Consider the following 21,769-nt stretch of genomic DNA (forward strand, 5'->3'; position numbering starts at 1 on the left):
ACACTGGATTGTTGCAGGGCTCTGCTTCTGAGCCTGTTCTTCTCATTTCTGTTAGCAACTGGGATGAAGAAGACAAAAGAAGCATGTTTGTTAAATTGTCAGTTGGGATGGATGGCTAATGTATTGGTACAACAGAATCAAGATTTAAAAATGGGTCATCCCGTACATCTGTGGTCAGCTGGTTTTTGACAATGGTGCCAAGACCTTTCAGTGGGGAAAGATTTCAACAAATGATGTTGAGACAACTGGATAGCCACATGCAAAAGAATAAAGTTGTACCCATACTACATCATATGCAAAAATTAACTCAAAATGGATCAAAGATTTAAATGTAAGGGCAAAATTATAAAACTCTTATAAGAAAACATAGGAGTAAATCATGAAGATTCTTAGATATGATGCCAAAAGCATGATCAACAAAAGAAAGAATAGACAAATTGGAATTCATCAAAAGTAACAACTTTTTTTGCTTCAAAGAACTTCATCAAGACAGTGAAAAGTCATTTCACTGAATGGGAGAAAACATTTCAAGTCATATATCTGATCAGGCCCTTATATCTGAATATGTAGAGAACCCAAAACTCAATAATAAAAAGATGAGTAACCCAATTAAAAAATGGGCGAAGGACCAGAATAGACATTCCTCCAGAGATATACAAATGGCCCACAAGTATGTGAATAGATGCCTGACATTCTTAGTCATTCAGGGAAATGCAAATCAAAACCACAGTGAGATACAGCTTCATACCCACTGGGATGGCTAGGTCCAAAAAGTCAAATAATAACAATTGTTGAGGATATGGAGAAATTGGAACCCTCATACACTACTGGTAGGGGAGTTAAAATGGTGCAGCCACTTTGGAAAACTATGGGTTCCTCAAATGAGTAAACATAGTGTTACCATATATGCTAGCAATTTTATTCCTAAGTATATATACCCATGAGAAATGAAAGCATATCTCCACATAAGAACTTGTACAGGAATGTTTACAGCAGGATTATTCATAATAGCCAAAAGGTGGAAACAGATGAATGGCTCCATCAATAGATGAATGGGTAAACAAAAGGTGGTATATCCATGCAATGGAATATTATTCAGCTTTAAAAAGGAATGACATACTGATGCACACATGCTACCTTATGGAGGAAACTTGAAAACATTGTGCTAAGTGAACTAAGCCAGACACAAAAGGCCATATATTTGAGTCTGTTCTTATGTCCACAATCGGAAAATCCATAGAGATAGAAAGTAGATTAGTGGTTGTGTAGAACTGGAGTTGGAGATATGGGGGCAATAACTAAAGGGTACAGGGTTCTTTTTGAGGTGATGAAAATGTTCTAAAATTGACGGTGGTGATTAATTACACCTCAATCAAGCTGTTTTAAAAATGGGTCATGACTAGGCAAATACCAAAAAAAAAAATCTGCTCTTTACCTATTAAGAATGGGATGCAGATATGAATTTATTGTCATTTGAAAGTATCCATGATAAATTGTTGAGTGAGAATTAAGTAAAAGGCACATGACAAAACCATAGGTCAAGTAGCCCATTTTGTTTAAAAAAAGTATTTTTATAAAATTAATTTTATTTAAAAATATTTTTCTTTTCCTTTACTTGTTTTTCTAATTTCTCTACTATGGATAATTATTACTTGTAAATAAAATATTTTTCCTCACAGACTGTAGTGATGTGAAGCCCAAAATAGAAGTTTCTACTAATAAGGCAATTGTATGTTGTAGATGCCAAAAACTTAACAGCATCAAGGTGTATTAATCAGAATAATCAGATAAAGGTCACATACAGATCATATTCAGTTTGGGTCAAGAATTTTAAATTGGAAAACATTCAGGGGAGGTTATCAAAATGGGTAAAGCTATGGAAACAAATCATATAAAAATGCCTGAAAGAACTGGGGCTATCCAGCTTAGGGGAAAAGACTGTAGGATGCAAAAGCTTTAAATACGATGAGAGCTTGTTTTGTTGAAGAAGAATTAGGTTAATTCTGTGTAGCTTCATGGAGAGAACTAGGGTGTAAAGGACAAAACCTACAGATTTTTCCTTCTTATGTAGTGAAGGACCCAGTTCTTCCCTACCGTTTCTCTCCTGTGTCTCCTTTCTATTTACACAGAACTCTTCACTTCTGGTCACCAAATGTGTGTGGGCTTTTCCCCTCCAGGCAATTCTCCATGACAGCAGCTGGGTGTCCCACAATTTAACTCAGTTCTGATACTGTCTGCCTGGAGATGGTGTCAGCTCCACAGGTTAAGGGCTCAGTCCCACAAGCCTGCTCGCCACCACACTTCATATGCCAACGGCAAGTAAGTCGGTCCCCAAGTCACCCCCAGCTTCTGTCTGATTTCTGTCCCCAGGTTACCCACAAGAAATCGGAGGTTCTCGTGACCCCCTCCTCAAGTTTGATTAATTTGCTAGGGCAGGTCACAGAACTCAGGGAAGCAGTTAGGTTTACCAGTTTATTAAAGGGTGTGATAAGGGATACAGATGCACAGCCAGATGAAGAGATGCATAGGGCGAGGTCCGGGGGGTCCTGAGCGCCGGAGCCTCTGTCCCCGTGGAGTTGGGGTGCGCCACCTTCCTGGTGTGGACGTGTTCACCCACCTGAAGCTCTCCGGACCGCACTGCTGGGATCTCACGGAGGCTCCCTCACGTAGGCGTCATCGATTATTCACTCTGTTTCTGGCCCCTCCTCTCTCTGGAGAATTGGGGCAGGGGTGGCGGATGCTGAACATTCCAAGCTTCTAATCAGGACTTTGTCCTTCCGGGGAGCAGCCCTCATCCAGGAGCCCACCCAGAGTCACCTCATTAGAGCAAAAGACACTCCTGTCACCCAGGAATTTACAAGGCCTTCAGGAACTCTGTGTGAGGGGCCAGGTCAAAGACCAAATCTTAGAATACAAGGTGCTCCTAGTACTCTTATCACTTAGGAATTTGCAAGTGTTTCTGGAGCTCTGTGCCAGGAACCAGGGGCAGAGACCAATATCTATTAATATATATTTTCTATTATCTCATACCGGGCCAATAGGTGGAGCTAAATGATGAGATTTTGGCTTAACCTAAGATACAACTTTTCAAATGATATAAGGTGCTCCCCATTACGTGGATGTTGTCTTGAATCTGTCATATGATTGGATGGGAGGTCAGTTTAAGTTGCTGTCCAGCTGTTCAGATTCAAATTCAGTTGGCAATTGTCATCCTGCTACTTTAGCTGAAGTATTCAATTAATGAGTTAGGGGAGGGGTAACATGCGTACTAGAAGATTCAAACAAAGGAACTTTTTGTCTCTTTTCTGTAATTTCTTTGATGTCTGTAGTCATTATAATTCATCCTTTGTTTCTATTGTGGTAACATATCCATAACATAAAAGTTATCACTTTAAGTGTACAATTCATTGGCATTAAGAACACTCACAATGTTGTGTAACCATCACCACTGTTTATTTCCAGAACTTTCTCATTATCCGAAACAGAAACTCTACCAGTTAAATAATAACTCCTTATTTCTCCTCCCCCTGCTCCTGGTAACCTTTATTCCACCTTCTGCCTCGAGAAATTAGGCTATTCTAGGTACCTCATAAAGTGGAATTAGACCGTGTTTGTCCATTTGTGTCTGGCTTATTTCATTTAGCATTCTGGCATTTTCATTTAGTAATGCATGCAAGGTTCATCCATGCTGTATCATCTACCAGAATTTCATTCCTTTTTATGGCTGAATAATATTCCATTGTATGACGAAATTGAGCTATTTGTAATGAGGTGGATAGACCTAGAGTCTGTCATACAGAGTGAAGTAAGTCAGAAAGAGAAAGACAAATACCGTATGCTAACACATATATATGGAATTTAAGGGAAAAAAATGTCATGAAGAACCTAGGGGTAAGACAGGAATAAAGACACAGACCTACTAGAGAATGGACTTGAGGATATGGAGAGGGGGAAGGGTAAGCTGTGACAAAGCGAGAGAGAGGCATGGACATATATACACTACCAAACGTAAGGTAGATAGCTAGTGGGAAGCAGCCGCATAGCACAGGGAGATCAGCTCCATGCTCTGTGACCTCCTGGAGGGGTGGGATAGGGAGGGTGGGAGGGAGGGAGACAAGAGGGAAGAGATATGGGAACATATGTATATGTATAACTGATTCACTTTGTTATAAAGCAAAAACTAACACACCATTGTAAAGCAATTATACCCCAATAAAGATGTAAAAATATATATATATTCCATTGTATGTATATACCACGTTTTGTTTATTCATCTGTTGATGGATATTTAGGTTGTTCCCACCTTTTGGCTATTTTGAATGGTGCTCTGTGAACGTTGGAGTACAAGAATCTGAGTCCTTGCTTTCAACTGGAATTGCATGATCATGTGGTAATTCTGTGTGTAACTTTTTGAGGAACCTTCAGTCTGCTTTTCACAGCAGCTGCTCTGTTTTACATTCCCACCAGCAATGCACAATGGTTCTAATTTCTCTACATCCTGGCCAACAGTTGCTACTTTGTGTTTTTTTGATAGTCATCCTACTGGGTGTGAAGGGGTATCACACTGTGGTTTTCATTTGCATTTCACTGATGACTAATGATGTTGAACATCATTTCATGTGCTTATTGGCCATCTGTATGACTTCTTTAGAGAAATGTCTATTCAAGTCCTTCGTGCATATTCGAATTAGGTTGTTTGCTTTTTTGTGTTTGAGTTATTTCTATATTCTATCTTAATCACCTATCAAATATATGATTTATAAATATTTTATTTCATTCTGTTGGTTGTCTTTTTATACTCTTGATAGTGTCCTTTGATGCACAGAATTTTTAAATTTTGATGAAGTCCAATTTATCTATTTTTTCATTTGTTGCCTGTGTTTTGGTGTCATGGTTAAGAAATCATTGCCAAATCCAAGGTCACAGAGATTTCCCTCTGTGTTTTTTTCTAAGATTTTTATAGTTGTAGCTCTTAAGTTTAGGTCTTCTATCCATTTTAAGTTAATTTTTGTATATGGTATGAGGTAAGGGTCTGACTTCATTATATTTGCATATGGATATCCAGTTTTTCCCGCACCATTTGTTGAAAAGACTGTCCTTACTCCACGGAAGGGTCTTGGCATCCTTGTCAAAAACCAATTGACCAGGGACTTCCCTGGTGCGCAGTGGTTGGGACTCTGTGCTCCCGATGCAGGGGGCCTGGGTTCGCTCCCTGGTCAGGGAACTAGATCCCACATGCATGCCGCAACTGGGAGTTTGCATGCCATAACTAAGGACCCTGCCTGCCGCAACCAAGACCTGGTGCAGCCAAATAAATAAGTAAATAAATATTTTTAAAAAAACAATTGACCATATATGTGAAAGTTTATTTCTGGTCTCTATGGTCTGTTCCATTGGTTTTATACGTTTGTCCTTATTACCAGCACCACATTGTTTATACTATAACTTTGTGGCAAGTTTTGAAATCAGGAAGTGTCTTACAACTTTGTTCTTATCTTTCAAGATTATCTTGGCTATTTAGAGTCCCTTGAGATACCATATAAATTTTAGGATGGGTTTTTCTATTTCTGCAAAGAATGCTGTTGGGATTTTGATAGGGGTTGCACTGAATCCTAACTATGTTGTCTTCCAATCTATGAACATGGGATGTCTTTCCATTTATTTGTGTCTTCTTTAATATCTTTCAGCAATGTTTTGTAGTTATAATTAATTTCTTTTTAAATCTTTTCTATTTGGTCTTCCTTCTTAAGCCATTAATAATAGCTACCATGTGTTGACATACCAGAAGCCAGTCAAAAGGGTCTGGTAGGCAGGTTAACCTATGAACCACATGCTTGCATATTTGTAAACTTTGATTCAAACTTCCTTTCCTGACCCACGCTTTGGGTATCATTGCTTTCCTCATATCAGAGGTTCCTGGCTCTTTTCCAGGGCTACATATAACTTAACTGGTTTGACAGTTTTGGTTTCTCTTTTCAGAGAACTTAGAAGGACCATAAATCGTTGATAAATACACTAACAACACATGTACTTCTGTTTCATAGCAGAGCCACTGTTTTCCTTGGCATCTCACTTTAGACCCGCTTAGTGTCAAATGCCATCATTTTCTCATAGCTAAGGTGATCATATTGTTAAAGAACAAAAATTAAACCAAGTAAATTTGAAGATCTAATTGGCTTTACTAAGCTATTCATGAATCAGGCAGCACCCCATCCAGCAAGTAGAGAGATATTTCCGGGAGTTGTATGAAATAGAAGGTTTTTATAGGCAGAAGGAGGGTGGGGCAAGGAAGTTATTAGCAAAAGAAAAGTTAGGATTATTTCAGGCCAAGGCTTCTTCTTCTGGGGGAAGGAAATGGCAGGGGTCTTATCATGCAGGCTACCTCCTTGGTACTGACCAGGAAACCCCAGATTGACCAATTCAGATGGTCCTGGGGAAGGTGGGAGCTGCAGTTGGGCCAGGTGTGAAGTCTCGGTTTGGTGTCATAGGCTTTAGCACAGGTGATGCCATTTGAGGCCTGAGGTTTTCTCTATAACAGTATGTTCCTGATCTTCTAATCTAGCTTTCAATCTATCTTGATTAGATTTCTAGATTTTTGGTTCTGTACTCAAAGTTGCCAGTCACAATTAGCTACCTGAGCTACAGGCCATGTTTAGCATCTTGGGTTGTTTGTTCTTGTTCTTTGGCTATACTTTGACTTTTCTAATATTCTACTATCAGATTTAAGAATTTTATATCTTCTCTTTTATGGAAAGAGACCAAAAGAAAGACCTTCCAGTCACATGGTTTACATCAATCCTCAGAAAACCATGACTGTTTTTTTCCAGTGAAAAGGGAATGGTTTTTCATTGTCAAAGAGCTGAGAATTTCCAGTTAACTGGGTGTTTCCTGGTGTGTAAATAGGCTGGTTCCTGGGCTGTTCCTTGATAGATTGTTTTTCCCATAGAGTAGCTTTCTTTCACTGATTCATTTATTCAGTCATAAGAATGTAACATTTTAAAATAAATAATCCACCAAAATTTAAGGTGTTTAAACAGAATTCAAGTAGTTTCATTACATTTATGTTGAGCTTCTGATTAGATATTTGACTTTAAATTGTTTTTATGTCGTCTCTGAACTAATGTATATTTTTTCGGCTTTCTTTTCTAAAATTTAAATTTTTTACTAAAAATTAAATAACCCTGGGATGGATTTCTTTAATTTTCCTTATCCCATTAGAATATTGATTTAGAATTCTTATTGCTGTGCTATATTGGGTCAGCTAGAGAGTAAAGGCTCTTCTATAGATTAATAACACCGACACTGAGTAGACTTAAAATATTGCTGTTAAAGAGATTTAGGTTTAGAAAAAACTTCTATAGCCAAATGAAACTAAACTGATTCAGATGTAAATCTTCACCCCTGACCCTACCAACCTAACCACTGCTTCTAGTTTTCAGTCCTCACTTCAGGCATCCCATCCTTTTATATGGACCTCTAACTTCCTGCCTTTGATTCTTCATTTTAATTGTTAATGTTAAGAGATTAGTGGTATCATAGGTTTGGGCTTTTCTACATTATACATTTTAGGTTTTGTTTTTCTCTGTCCCTCTCACCTCATAGGTGAAAAGTTGGGAGAAGGACCTAATTAGATATGGAAAAGTGTTCAAATACATAATAATACAAGAAATCTTACAAAAGAAATAAACGTGTTATATTATATGTAAGTCTGAAATTACATTCAATCCCCAAGGTACTAGGCCTCTGGATTTCATCATTTGCCAGTTAAACGTGAAATGAGCCGATAATCAGTGATCTCAGAATAGCCTAGAATGTCCAGTCCTACAGTTGGAGTACAGTTGTAGGCCATCATTTACATTTCTTATGTTGCTAGTAGTCTAGGTCAAAAATTAGACCCATAAGGAAAATGGATTCATCTAACAATATTTTATATTAAAACCATATTATAATTTATTCAGCAGAAATGCACATCAAAACATTCACCCAGAAAACCAAGAGCTAGTACGGGTGCTTCGGGAACAACTTCAAACAGAACAGGTACTGTTGTGATATAAATCTGTGCATTTGTATGAGGAGTACATGTTATCACTCCCCTTGCATAAGAAATTGCGATGATGTATCAATAAATTCCTTTTTGGAAGCATGTGCTTCTTTCCTGCTTGGAGTTACCTTTATTATTCTATTGATTGTACATTTTCAGATTAGGCAAATGACTAGTCTTAATCTAATTAAGATGTTTTCATGAATTTAGTTTTAACTTGCTTTAAAAGACAACAGTTTTCCTGATATTACCTTGTGAGGAAATAATTACTGTCTAATTGGCTTTAATGAAATGTAGTGGAAAAACTACTCTTTCTAAAATATATTCCCGGGCTTCCCTGGTGGTGCAGTGGTTAGGAATCTGCCTGCCAACACGGGGGACACGGGTTCGAGCCCTGGTCTAGGAGTATCCCACATGCTGCGGAGCAACTAAGCCCATGTGCCACAACTACTGAGCCTGCGCTCTAGAGCCTGCGAGCCACAACTACTGAAGCCCGCGCACCTAGAGCCCGTGCTCCGCAACAAGAGAAGCCACCACAATGAGAAGCCCGTGCACCGCAATGAAGAGTAGCCCCCGCTCGCAGCAACTAAAGAAAGCCCACGCGCAGCGACGAAGACCCAATGCAGCCAAAAATAAATAAATAGATTTAAAAAAATAAATAAATAAAGTATATTCCCCTAAGACCTTCAAAGAAACGACTATAAGGGATGGCTTTTTTTCCTTTTCTTTTTCTTCAGTGATCAAAGTTGTTAAAACTACTTAGGCAAAGAAGAAAACTTTTCTCCTCTGCCTCTTCTTTGCTTTTAACCATATGGATTCCCTAAGAACCAGAAATGTAATATATTTTATGAAAGCTGGATTAAGTAGGACATTGTATACCTTCATGCTGAGATACCTAATATCAAAAAAAAAATTAAAAATTGATTGTCTACCCACCAGTCAAATTTTAATTCCAAAGAGGGTTTTTATGATTTATCCATTCACCAAATATTTATTGAACATCTACCATATGTCAGACATTGTTCTGGGCATTGAGAATTCATTTGTGAACTAAACAGACAAGAATTCTTGCTTCATAGAACTTAAATTCACTGATGCAAAAATGGTTTAAGCATATTAGTGGTACTGTGTTCCAGAGCTCTTGTTATCAATAATTCATGCTGGCCTGATGTTTTATAATTTACAAAGTGATTTCACATACAACTATCTCATAATCTTCAGACATGTAACGACTATCAGGAATGTATGAATGAAACAGACGTTAAAGATAGAAGAAAGCTAACACCTGGGGAGTAGTTTGACATTTCTTATTGTTCAGCTAATGAACGCATGAGCTCAGCCTGTGTTACCCAGAATAACTTACTCTTTCTAATAGAGTAACTCCTGAGTTAATCGGCTTTTTATCTTTAGATATATCTTTTTATCTTTATCTTTAGACTGTGTTCAGGAAGGAAGGTAGAGACCATGCAGTTTAGGCAGAACAACACTGGAGCCTCATAAGTTTCTCAAACTTGTAAGACCTTAACTAGTGCACATCTAAAATTTGAGGATTGCACAGTCCTGACTGTATTGTCAAGTATCTTTAGCATGAAGATGAATTTTGAAAAGACTGTGTGTGTCGTGGCTCAATATGCACTTGTCTTCTCACCAGGATGCACCTGCTGCTGCCCGACAGCAGTTCTACACTGACATGTACTGTCCGATCTGTTTACATCAAGCTTCCCTCCCTGTTGAAACAAACTGTGGACATCTCTTTTGTGGTAAGCAAACAATGCTGTTCTTGGGGAAAGTGACTATTTAGACCAAGACCCGTGTGTGTGCACAAGCCGGATTCCTGATTTTCTCTCTGTCACGTTTTGTATTTTGTGAGTGGGGCAGATTGCTTCTGAGATCCTGCTCTTGCTGTCAGCCACTTTTATTTAGCGTCCGTAGTTCAAAGATTAAAAAGACTAGTTATTCAACCCCCCAATAAACAGAAATGTGTTTCTTTGAATAGTGAGTTAAGGATATCTGTACCATGAGGGAGTCACTGAATTCCTCATTTTCATCGCTTTCTGGTGGTTTCATTTTTTACTCCTCCTTCCCAACGCAGCAGTGTTCTTCTCCCAAGGACCTTGCCCGAGACCTTCCCTTGGCTCTGCCACCTCTTTTTCACTCTGAGTCGGTGCAGAAGTTCTTACCTCTCTTCCTCCGGGACTTCCAGAGGCTTGGGAACCCTAGAACATGTAGAGGGACGAGAAGGGACGTTGATGTCGCACTAACTTAGTATCAGGAAGGGGTGCTGTCCACCCCTGGGCATCTCCTGACCTTCCAGGAAGAGTCACAGAGAGTGATGGGACATACCGCATAGCCACTGCTGGCTGTGGTCACGTGAGATTGGCAGGAGTCGGTTATTATGGGCCTGCTGTGTGCTGGACGCAACATACTCCATCTCATCCCAGCTCACAGGTGAGGAACCCCGAGGCTCAGCAGTGCTAAGAAATTTTACAAACGGCAGCCCAGCTGCAGACGGACAGAGCTAGGTTTTAAACCCGGGTCTGACTTCACAGCCTGTGCGCAGTTCTGTTGGGCTGGCCAAAAAGTTCGTTCGGGGTTTCCCATAAGATGTTACCAAAAACCCAAACGAATTTTTTGGCCAACCCAATACTATGTGAATGGTGGTTTATACAACTACTCTCTCCTTAAGGTTTATCTCATCATTAGACCTATTTTTTATTGGTAGTATTTCTTTCCCTTCGAACAGCTGTATGCAAGATAGGGTGCTAATTGCTCCCAAACTGTACTGATTTAACATGTGGCATACAGTGATTTGTACTTTGCTTTCTCCCCTTTGTATCTTTTGTCTAAGAGTCAGAATTCCAAGGTATACAGTGTTACTGTTCATGCTATTGGGGGTGAAATAAAGTATCTGGAATCCATTCCATGCTATGCAGGGTTTTCTATACCTTGTGCCCATTTAGTCAGTACTGACCAATCCCATCATTGCCTCATCCATGAATTTCAACCTCTTCCCTCAGGTTTTTGTCTAAGTAACTAACAAATTACAAAGCACTATTTCAGTGTCTATCCTTAATTATCTGTTGGAAGTGCTAGTGAGCAGCCAAATAATGAAAGATCAGGTGCTGGGGCAGGGGATTAAATGGCCATCAGAGAAAGCAGACGTTCCCCCTCAAACCTCTGGCCGACGTTCCTTATCGATTGTGGACTTGCTCTGGGTCTGGCTGTGCCTCGGCCGTCCCCTAGCACAGCACCCAAGGCAGGGGTTGGGAATCAGTGAGGTCTGGCAGGCTGGGCGAAGTCTATTTGCCAGCCCAGGCTTAGGTGATGCACTGTGTGGATAACCCGGTCAGTTGAAAGATGGCTGTGCTGTGCTCTTGGTTTTACCTCTGGGTCTGGGGTAATAGGGTAGATTCCTTCCGATATCCTGCTCTTCTTGTCGGGACACTTTTATTTACTGTCTGTAGCTTCAAAGGTTAAAAAAAACTAGTTATTCAGCTTCTTAATAAATAGAAATGTGTTTCTTTGAACAGTAGTTCAAGGATACTGATACCATGTATATGAAGAGCATTTCAGCTTAGCTCCATGTGTGGAACTACAGTTCTGTTCCTTTACAGCAAGTCAAGAATAACAGCAGCAACAGACTTCACCTAACTTGCATTTGTAACCCACATTACTTTATGTAATTCCCCGGCAGTCTTATGAGGCCTTATTCTCATTTTACAAATAGACAGATCTAGAGAGATTGTGCCCCGGATTCAAGTCATTGAGTCATCTCTCCCGCCATCCTGGTTAAGGGAAAGCATCAGGCACATCACAGCAGATGTGTATGAACTGAAGTGTTTGATTTGCTGGACCATAGTTTTCCAGTGCAGGCAAGTGGCCACTACATAATTTGCAAACCAAGGACACCTATACTCCAATCTGTGGAAAAAGTTATGGAATTAAATAAATTAACATATGTCAAAACACAGTGGACTTTTGGGTGAAAAGGTAGTAGCTAAATCTAAGGCATCATTACAGATGGTAATAATACTAACATATTTATGATCAGTTTGGCTTTCATATGGTTTCTGTATGAAATTAGACCGCTCAAAGTATTTAGTAAATATTATCGAATTAACACAGCACCCTGAGAGCAGGAAAAGATATCAGATACAGATGGTTTAGCTTTTTAAACTTGTCTTTAAATCATCGAACCAGTTTTTCCCCACAGTCACTAATGGTCAGGTTGGGTGGCCTTGGCTTCAGCCAGTGGCCTGCTCACCAGTGGCCTCATGTACCATTATTTCTGCCTCTGGGATTTGTTCCTGCCATCGCAAAACCCAGAGTGTCCTCGCTCCTGTCTTCTGCCTGTCTAATCTTACCACCCCTACAAAGTTGGGTTCAAATTCTGTACACCTTTTGTACTGAAATTTAATATTACACACTTCAAGATGTAACTACCTTCTGAGTCATATAAGTATGTTACCTTGGTCCCCTTAATTTGATTGAAGGAGCCAGGAAGCAGTTAGTTCAGATTCACAGTGGAACCTGGATGATCCGAGAAATGGGGGCCTGCAGAGAAGAAACTGAATTGGCTCCTTAAATATCAGCCAGTATTTAAAAATACTCCTTCTTCATTTGTTACTGGTCTGAACTTTAGTGCCTATACACTTAGTGCACCTACCACCACTTTTTCAGGTCTGTAAATCCTCTCTCTAGGCTGTGTTTACCTGTTTCACTGCTCATCAATGCCTTCAAGAAGAAAAATCAAATCCATCCAGTACAAAAGTTGATTCAGTTACTTAACTGGATTATGAACTTTGTTAGGGCAGGAAGTGTGAAATCTTTGTATCCTTTGGCTCCTTTGTGCATACTACCTAATTACTATTATTGACACTTAAGTGACTTGGTTTTCTAAACTTTTAAAAAAATGGAAGTTGTGTTTCTGTAACATATATATCAAATTTGCAACAGAAAATTTATAGTGTGATTTGTTGGTTGTCATATGTACAGTAATGTTCAATTAATTACTGTTTTATTTATTCACATAGGAAATGCAGTATTTTCTATTAAGCCTCATAGCATTGAAGCAGTTAATGCATGCTTGCTTTTGATTGTAAAAATGCTTGTATCTTAACAGGTAGTTTAAATTAAAATATTTCTCAGTGGCTGGGAATTGTTATTAGATTTGAATTTGCCTTAAGACTTGGTTGGATAAAGTAAAAAACATTTTAAAATAGGTGATGCTGTTAAAATATTTCAAATATATGAAACTTTCCCAGGATATATGGACTTAACAACAACAATATTAATGTTTTCTTCCCATTAGGTACCTGCATTGTGGCGTACTGGCGATACGGTTCATGGCTTGGGGCAATCAGTTGTCCAATCTGTAGACAAACGGTAATGTTTGTGCCCAGAAAACATCATTTATACTAGCTCATTTTGTAAATTTTTATAGTTTCTGTATCTAACTCTTGAATTATTTTTATGTTTTTAGCAGAACTTCATTTATCCAAAGCTTCTCTGATGTTTCTCCATTATTTTTTTTAATGTCTTTAAGACACCTCAAAAAAAGGGAATTCCCTTTGATATCCCTTCAGTCATAGTGAAAAACAGCTGGTACATGAACCCTTCCCCAAATCCTAATAAGTCTTTGTTGTAACACCAGCAAGGGAACAACTGAACTGGCAATCAGGCTTAAGCAAATATGCTCTGCATAGACTTCTTTTGAAAAAAATAATTTTTCAGTTGTACTTTCTTTTTAACCTGCCCATCTGTGGTGAGGGTCCAGACAGCTTTAAATGACGAACAATGCCTTTGAAAAATGTCTCTTGTGGAGCCGTGGCCACGTCGCCTCACCCAGAGCAGATTAGCCTGTTACATCAGTACAGATGCTGCCTCCGAGGGACGCAGTGAGGTTTTACACACGCGTGTCGGAGACTGAAGTGTCAGTACGCTATCAAACGGCTCAATTTCTTCGACAAACTGGAGAAACAAAATTTTGTTTCGTTTGAAAAATCTGAGAAACTGATATTTGTAGTTTTTAAGTTAATAAATATAGCCAAATGGGATGTTCTATTCACTTTTCAGAATTTCCTTTATATTATTCTTTTCATTTAAAATATATGCCTGTCTGATAATGACTCATGATCAGGTACACAGACAGCCTCTCCTTGGGAAGTCTTCCAGTGCAAACGGACGTCCCGACCAGGATGGAGAGCTTCCAAGTCAGGATGCTGAATTGAGTGCACACATTTACTTTTGCTCCCTCTGGCAACCCCACCGAAACAGGAAAGGCGTAAACCCACAGGGACCACAAAGTAAAATAAGATTAGAGAAGGCACAACAGTTGTTGAAAAATTCTTTGTAAAATATAACAGACGTACAGGAAAGCACACAAAATAAAGAGGTACAGCTCGCTGACTTGTCACAAAGCAACACCTGAGTAGCCACCACTCAGATGAAGAAACAGAAACTGGCCACAGCCCCAGAAGCCTCCTCGGGACCCCTTCCAAATCTCCCCCCCTTCCTTCCTCTCCTAGAGGTAGCTACTATTTGACTGTTAGGATAAGCATTTCCTTGATTTTCTTTACAGTTTTATTACTTTAGCATGCTCCTCTAAAGATTACTGTTCAGTTTTGCCTAATTTGGGGACTGTATATAAATAAAACCATATAGTGTGCACTGTTAAATACATATACACATACACAGAAATGCACACACGTGTGTGTACCTTTCAGCCATTGTTCTCGCTTATCCACTTCCCCCACTGCTGCCTTTTTTGGTTGGAGAGAGGAAGGTTCAAGGCTTTCTCTTCTTTCCTTCTTGCTTCTATCGATACATCCCCAGATTCTGCCTCTTTCACACTTTTTACCACATGGTTAGGAGGAAGATCATTTTTTGGTACCACCTCTCCAGCTGATTTGATGTGTGACACAAGGCAGTTGGCCCTGAAGCTTATTTGCCAGTGCCACCTCTCATCTTTAGCTCTCTGCCAGCAACACGGAGACCAGGCCGAAGGTCTTGCCATAAACAATTAGTTCCACCACCTGCCCCTCTTTCTGGCACTACCTGTGGCTTTTCATAGGGCATATGCGCATTAGCAGGTGGTATCCTTTGGACCACACATAAATTGGCTAGAGGTGAGAAAGGTGGAGATAAACTTGTGGGTTCCCTAACTGCAGTGCGTTCCCACTGCAGTTCATCTACCTGCCCCACCGCCTGCTTCACTGGGAACAGTGTGCAGGCTGCTGCCTGTGGCTGGGACATGGTCACCACGTCTCCCCTGGGCGTGCACACTGACACGCCAGCGGTCCTACCACGTCCCTAGGGTGAGTGCAAGTGTCAAGCTTTCTGGACATCCCAGACAGAGGAAGTCCTTCCTCTCCAGCATCACTATAACGCCTACCCCAGTGCCTTATAACGGGCTGTTGAACACGTCTCCCTCCCCTTCTATCCTGGGGATTGTGATCACCAAGGCGCAAGGCCACGTTGTCCTTTTTTTGTACGTCTAGCACTTAGCGCAGTGCCTGGCCCATGTACGTGGTCAGTTAACATTTAGTGAAAGAATTCATCTTTATTAACAAATTTGTGAAGAGATGGCTGTACCTGCTGTTCCTACCACCTGCTGCTCTTAGGCACTCCTGTGTTTGGCTGTTTGGGAAGCACCTGAACAGTGGGGTCCTGGTTTTACAGCTGAGCTGAGGGTCAAAACAACAGTGAGATGATTTAAACCCAAATCTATCACGGCTCCTTCCCATATTTATCTCTTTGTACAGTGGCCATTTCTATAGGAGGTGTTATATTTTTAAATATACTTGTTTTTCGAGGTACCGTCATCTTCAGATTACCCGAGTATAGTCCAGGAACATTTGTGTATCCTCCTTAGCTCCGCCATGGAGGAATCAGGATTAAATGTATTATGTTATATAACAGTATCAAGAATTACCTTTTTGATTGTAGTAGAGATGGGTGCTTGAGAGCTGGTTCCTGCAATAACTTCAGCTCTGTGTGATGCTGGTAGCATTCAAAGATCATTCAGATACCAGAGAGGATAAGGAATCATGATTTTAATCAAAAACGAAAGCCCTAATTTTCCTCTCTCAAAGTGATATGTCACTTTGCTCCTGAATATTTTCTCATCATTCTTATATCCTCAAATGTCTGTTAGCCCAAACAGCGAACTACTAACTTGATCCCTGGTGTGGATTGAAAAGTACTTAAACCAGTGCCCATTTTATTTTACAGGAGTTCAAATAACATTTTGAATGGATTTTATTGTAAGGAAACAGTAGCTTACTTTTCTCCCCTGTGTCGCCTTTGTTAAAAGAAACGAGCGAAATCTAAATTCAGAAGCTTTTCTCATTCTATTGAATAATAACACAAAGTGAAAAAAAATTAATGCTGCAGAAAGGTGTAACAATTCTTTTTTTCTGTAAATCTACAGGTAACTTTACTGCTAACAGTATTTGGTGAAAATGACCAGTCTCAGGATGCTGTATCATTGCATCAAGATATTAATGATTATAACCGGAGATTCTCAGGGCAGCCCAGATCTGTAAGTAATGTTGTAGCGGGTGCAAAGTTAGAGTGTGATGATACTTCGCTTTTGTAAAGTGAGATTTACCAACAAATAGTCAATGTGAAAAATCTGTGTGTGTTACGTGAAGTCTTTACTTTCATTGTTGCTGTCATTCACTGAGTTACAGCTTTCCCAAGGACTACAGTTTTCTATCTTTTAAAAAATGGCATTATTAAACTCTTTATGAAAGTGATACCAGCAAAAAAAAGCAATAGAAAAACATTGGAGGGAAAGGTAAAATTATTGACTCCTACGTGATTCTAAAATAGGGTTTGTCTTCCAGGAAACTTACAACTGAGAACTTCTGGAGGGAGTTTTACCTTGTGTTTTACTCTATTTTACCCTGGCCCCATTTGAATTTGTTCCCTTAAGTGACCCTAAGTGTTGGGGGTTTTGTATGTCAGGTATTCAAAAGCATTCTATTTTTAAAGAGCACATTAATTCTACAGTTGCCCCTCCTCCCCAAAAAGGCATTTGATAGATTAAAAACCCACACTTTACTGACTCATCCCAGTTTTCTCAAAATTTAACAAAGAATTCTAGAAGTGTATGACTAAATATGTACTTGAAAACCCAGAACACACTCAGTACAAATTCGTACTGGAAGCCCAGACTCTGCTCCACGCTCTAGGCTCTGACGTCCACTTGCTCAGGATACATCCCACTGGCGCGTTCCTGGCGTCTCGGACACGAGATGTAACATGCACAACACTGACCCGATCCCTCCTTACCTCAGCCTTACTCAGCTCAGTGCTCATGTCCTCTTCTCCCTCATTCCCCTTCTCTGATCTGTAAAGAAGTCCTAACGTGTCTTTTCTCTCTTTCTGGGGATGCTGTCATTTCTGCCTCATAACAAGTCCTGTGTCTGTAGCCATCAGACTAGGCCAGGCCACCACCATCTCTTGCTTAGGACAACTGCAGTGGCCTCTTCACTCGGACCTTTTCCTCTGCACAGCAGCCCAAGTAATATTTTGAAAACATAAGACCACGATGCTCTTGTGTTTTGAAACTTCTGAATTTCTGGACTAATGTCCCATCTCCTGGCTGTGGCTTTCAAGGCCCTGCATGGCCTGGTTCCCCCTCCCCTCCCTCGGGATGCGGCTCTCAGAATATGCTCCTGGCCTTCCCACCTTCGTGCCTCACTCGCGCCATTTCCTCTGCTCGCAATGCTTGTCCCGCTGCTCGCCTCCTGGCTGACTTCCTCATACTTCAGGTTGGCCCTAGTATATCTCCCTCGGAGAGGCCGTCCCCAATCAACCAGGGCAGTCTCTCTCATTGCCCTCCGACCTTGTTCATTACCGTTCTCTCAGGAGACGGAAAGCTTCATGAGGGCAAGGACCGTGTATATTTAGTCACTACTATGGTCTCAGTGTCTGGAATACAGTAGGCCTTAATGCTTGTAGAATTTATGGTTATCCTTAAGATAGAAATGATACTCCTCCTCCCAGCCAAGAATATAAGCTGTTAAAATGCTTCTGTATTACACAACTGCGTAGACTTGTGCTCCCTCGTACATGCTGTTCCTCATTCTGGGACGTCAGGTACATTTAAAGGCATACAGTCTCGCCTGCTGTGGATGGTGACAGGCAAAACTTTTAGTGACAAGAAAAGCTCGACCTGGTCCCTGTTGCCCTCCGTGGCTCTTTGGGAGCCTCTTCTGCTGTTTCTGATCCGGCAGTTTTCTTATGTATCCTCCAGGGGCATCTTAGGGCGATTCTTTGAAAATCAGTTTCAAATTCAAGAACTACCACTGAACTTAAAAAAATCATTTTAAGATGTTCATTCGTATTTTAAGGTGTGAAGCATACCATTGCTCAGTTATTTTGTGTGCGTCAGATATATACTTCATGAATGAGAAAGCTTGGTATGTGATGAAATTACAATATAATAAAGACATTTAGATTTTACTTTGATATTCTACCCCAGAGTTAGAGTCAGATTGTGATTAGTACACAAACATTTCTTAATAACCCATGCCATATTTCTTGTCTAATCACTACAGATTTTGTATAAACACCACCATATGAGAACTGAACAAAATAGCCCTGATAAAGGACAGAACAGTATTCAAAAGACATACTGGCTGGTCATTAGAATATCTTAAGTAATTTACCATAGACCTTGTGAAAGCTGTATAGCTGTTTTGCTTTAAGTATTAGTTTCTTCCACAGAGAACAGAAAATCAGCATGAGGAGTGATTCTAAAAAGACCATTTTTGTTCTTTTGTGATCCGTTTTCCAAAAGGAGTTACAAGATTTTCTTTGTCTGGTGGGGTTTTTAAAACCGTTTTCTCATTGCTTGCTCAGTTCTTCCCATTTTCGTCTCCATCTCCCTCTCGACTTATTCGGCATTTGTTGGACAAAATACATACTTAGAGTTGGATTTGTGATATTTATACAGATTGTTAAAAACAGCTGAACTGGCACTGGAATGACCACAGGAAGTGATTTACTTCCTCTGGCCAGTTTCTCTTGCATCTCCCAACCCCTGAGAAGTAAGACCTCAAAGAAGTTAGGTTCAGGAGTCGTCACGGTGCCTCATTACTACACGCGGCCTTATGGTCATGCAGTCAGCTAAGAGCTATGCAGAGGAAGTGAGAAGTTTCCAGTCAGAGACGAAACTGACTTGCTCAAGGTCATACAAATAGATACTGGTACTGTCTTTTTTTAAAAAAAAAAACTTTATTTAGATGTAATTTACACACCATATAGTACCCCTGTTTAAAGTATACAATTCAGTGGGTTTTAGTATATTTACAAAGTAAATATAATCTAATTATTAGTCTGTATATATTCAGAAACCATAATCATTTCCAGAAAGGGTAAGGCCTGGCATTTCAAAAATTTTTGTGGCAATTAATAATTCACTTAGGGCTTCCCTGGTGGCGCAGTGGTTGAGAGTCCGCCTGCCGATGCAGGGGACACGGGTTCGTGCCCCGGTCCGGGAAGATCCCACATGCCACAGAGCAGCTGGGCCCGTGGGCCATGGCCACTGGGCCTGCGCATCCGGAGCCTGTGCTCTGCAACGGAAGAGGCCACAGCGGTGAGAGGCCTGCGTACCGAAGGAAAAAAAAAAATTCACTTAAACTCAAGCTAAGCAGAATAAACATCCTAAGAAGGACATCAGTTTCATTGCTATTCTTAGATGGTCAAAGCCATCAAAGTTGATGTGTCTGTATATACTTATATATTCTATATATGTATATACTTATATATTGTCTGGCAATTTATCAAGGTCTTTTATAACAATCTCTCTTCTAGTTCTTAATAGTCCTTGTGGCACATACTCAGTTAGTTGTTGACTTATCTCTAGTAGGTTAAACAACTTTCCCCAAGATCACTTGGCTAATTGGTGTGTCCAACTTTAACGCTGAGACTTGAGCTCAAGCCTCAGCCTAGTTCAGTACACTGGGTTCTTTATTGGTTTATTTTACTAACTCAGATTAGAAATAACTTGAGTTTTGTATTACTATATCCTGTGTTTCAAATTTGTTGATATTTTAGTTACTTTTCAATTATCTGCAATAAGACCTATTTTATAAGAACCTAGTAATCAAAGAACTATTTTTAAATAAAATGTGTAACTAGAAAGTATGGTGTTCAGTGAATACATGAAACTCCTTCATTCATGTTAACTGAGTTTGTCTGCACATTGTAAGAAAATTATAATATTTTTAAGTCTAACACACTAGATACCAAATCACAGTATTTGTTCTTCCCCTACCAGATTATGGAAAGAATTATGGACCTACCCACTTTACTGAGGCATGCATTCAGGGAGGTGTTTTCGGTCGGAGGCCTTTTCTGGATGTTCCGTATCAGGATAATACTTTGTTTAATGGGGGCTTTTTTCTACCTTATATCGCCTCTAGATTTTGTGCCTGAAGCCCTGTTTGGAATTCTAGGCTTTCTCGATGATTTCTTTGTCGTATTTTTGTTGCTCATCTACATCTCTATTATGTACCGAGAAGTAGTAACACAGAGACTCAACAGATGAGATAATGAGTGCACTAAAATATTTGAGCCAATGTGTAAAATCAAACAAAAGGACCATGGCAGTTTAAATCATTTGAATATTATCTTACAAGTTTAAAACCACTGTATGACAAACATTTGATTGTCATTTGCAAATGCCTAGCAATATATGACTGGAATTTTTACATGTTGCAGGTCCCAATAGTAAGGTTAGAATTATAGTGATTTACAACTGTATCTTCATTCTGTGTTGTCTATAAAGTTGTGGAAAAATATGGAATTATATAAAATGGGATGCTTCTATATCTTCTCCCCCACCAAACTATTCAGGTTAACTGGATGTATAGTAAGGTGTTGTCAAATGTACAGTTTATCCAATTCATCCTTCTCGGTGAGTACCCACATGATAATATATTGCTGTGAGACTCACCTAAGTATTTTGGTTACAATAAAATATTGTACAATATTGGGGAAAAATCAGTGTTTCTTTGAGTAGCTAGGTTTTGTTCATTTGGAGCAGTTCTGCTTTTCCATTCTGATATAATTCTTTGCTACCAGCTGAAGGGGAAAGAAGAAACTTGAACTTTGTTAATTTGATTTTATATTCTGGTTTACAGAACACTTCCTTAAGTGACAGGAGAATTAACAAGTTGTGAGACATTGGACTCCAGCCAGCACTCTTGATATTCTCAGTTATGGCATTTCAGTAAGAGTTTGGTCCTTTTATAGGAACAGTATATAAAAGTTACTTGTAAAGGGAATTTTTGTTTCAGGAACCTGGGTGATACTGCAGACACATAACAGTTTGGTACATTCCTGAGGAAGGTGGTTCTCTGTAGCTGTGAGCATCAAAGACCTGAGGAGGGTACTAGGAACACTAAATTTGACAAGAGAAATTACTGGTGAGCTATAGCAACAGAATGTACAGATTTGGTTAGTTTTCTCTTGTCAGAACACTTTTGTAATACTGTCCCTAGATGACAGAATATAGCCCAGATTCATCAGGCCTTGTGCAGAATGAGATGATTCAGCAGGAACGTTATCTTGGTTTTTGGATGACTACAGCATAAGTACTTAACGCTCTTTTATGCAGTTTTCTGTTTGAGAAGAATCAAAACCGCAAGTATTACGAAATCTTAACTCCCTCAGCTGGCACTGCCCTTGAGTGACCTGGACAGCAGGGTAGTC

At 39.7% G+C, this 21,769-nt stretch overlaps 1 protein-coding gene across 7 annotated transcripts in view; it reads left to right on the plus strand.

The window, feature by feature from the left end:
• The window catches only part of RNF170 (ring finger protein 170), a 28,011-nt gene extending 6,964 nt beyond the window's left edge, over window positions 1-21,047 (plus strand). For 4 of the 7 annotated variants that reach the window (XM_033415371.2, XM_033415369.2, XM_033415372.2 and 1 more), the window contains 5 exons: window positions 7,959-8,037; window positions 9,693-9,801; window positions 13,353-13,426; window positions 16,473-16,583; window positions 20,334-21,047. In XM_033415371.2, coding sequence (XP_033271262.1) covers window positions 7,959-8,037; window positions 9,693-9,801; window positions 13,353-13,426; window positions 16,473-16,583; window positions 20,334-20,603 — 643 coding nt within the window. In that variant the 3' untranslated portion in view covers window positions 20,604-21,047. The remainder of the gene's footprint in view (window positions 1-7,958; window positions 8,038-9,692; window positions 9,802-13,352; window positions 13,427-16,472; window positions 16,584-20,333) is intronic. The other 3 variants (XM_004285074.4, XM_033415370.2, XM_033415373.2) reach the window with 1 other exon arrangement.
• Window positions 21,048-21,769: the final 722 nt, after the last annotated feature.

The sequence above is a fragment of the Orcinus orca genome, chromosome 21, assembly GCF_937001465.1.
Source record: "Orcinus orca chromosome 21, mOrcOrc1.1, whole genome shotgun sequence".
NCBI lineage: Eukaryota > Metazoa > Chordata > Mammalia > Artiodactyla > Delphinidae > Orcinus > Orcinus orca.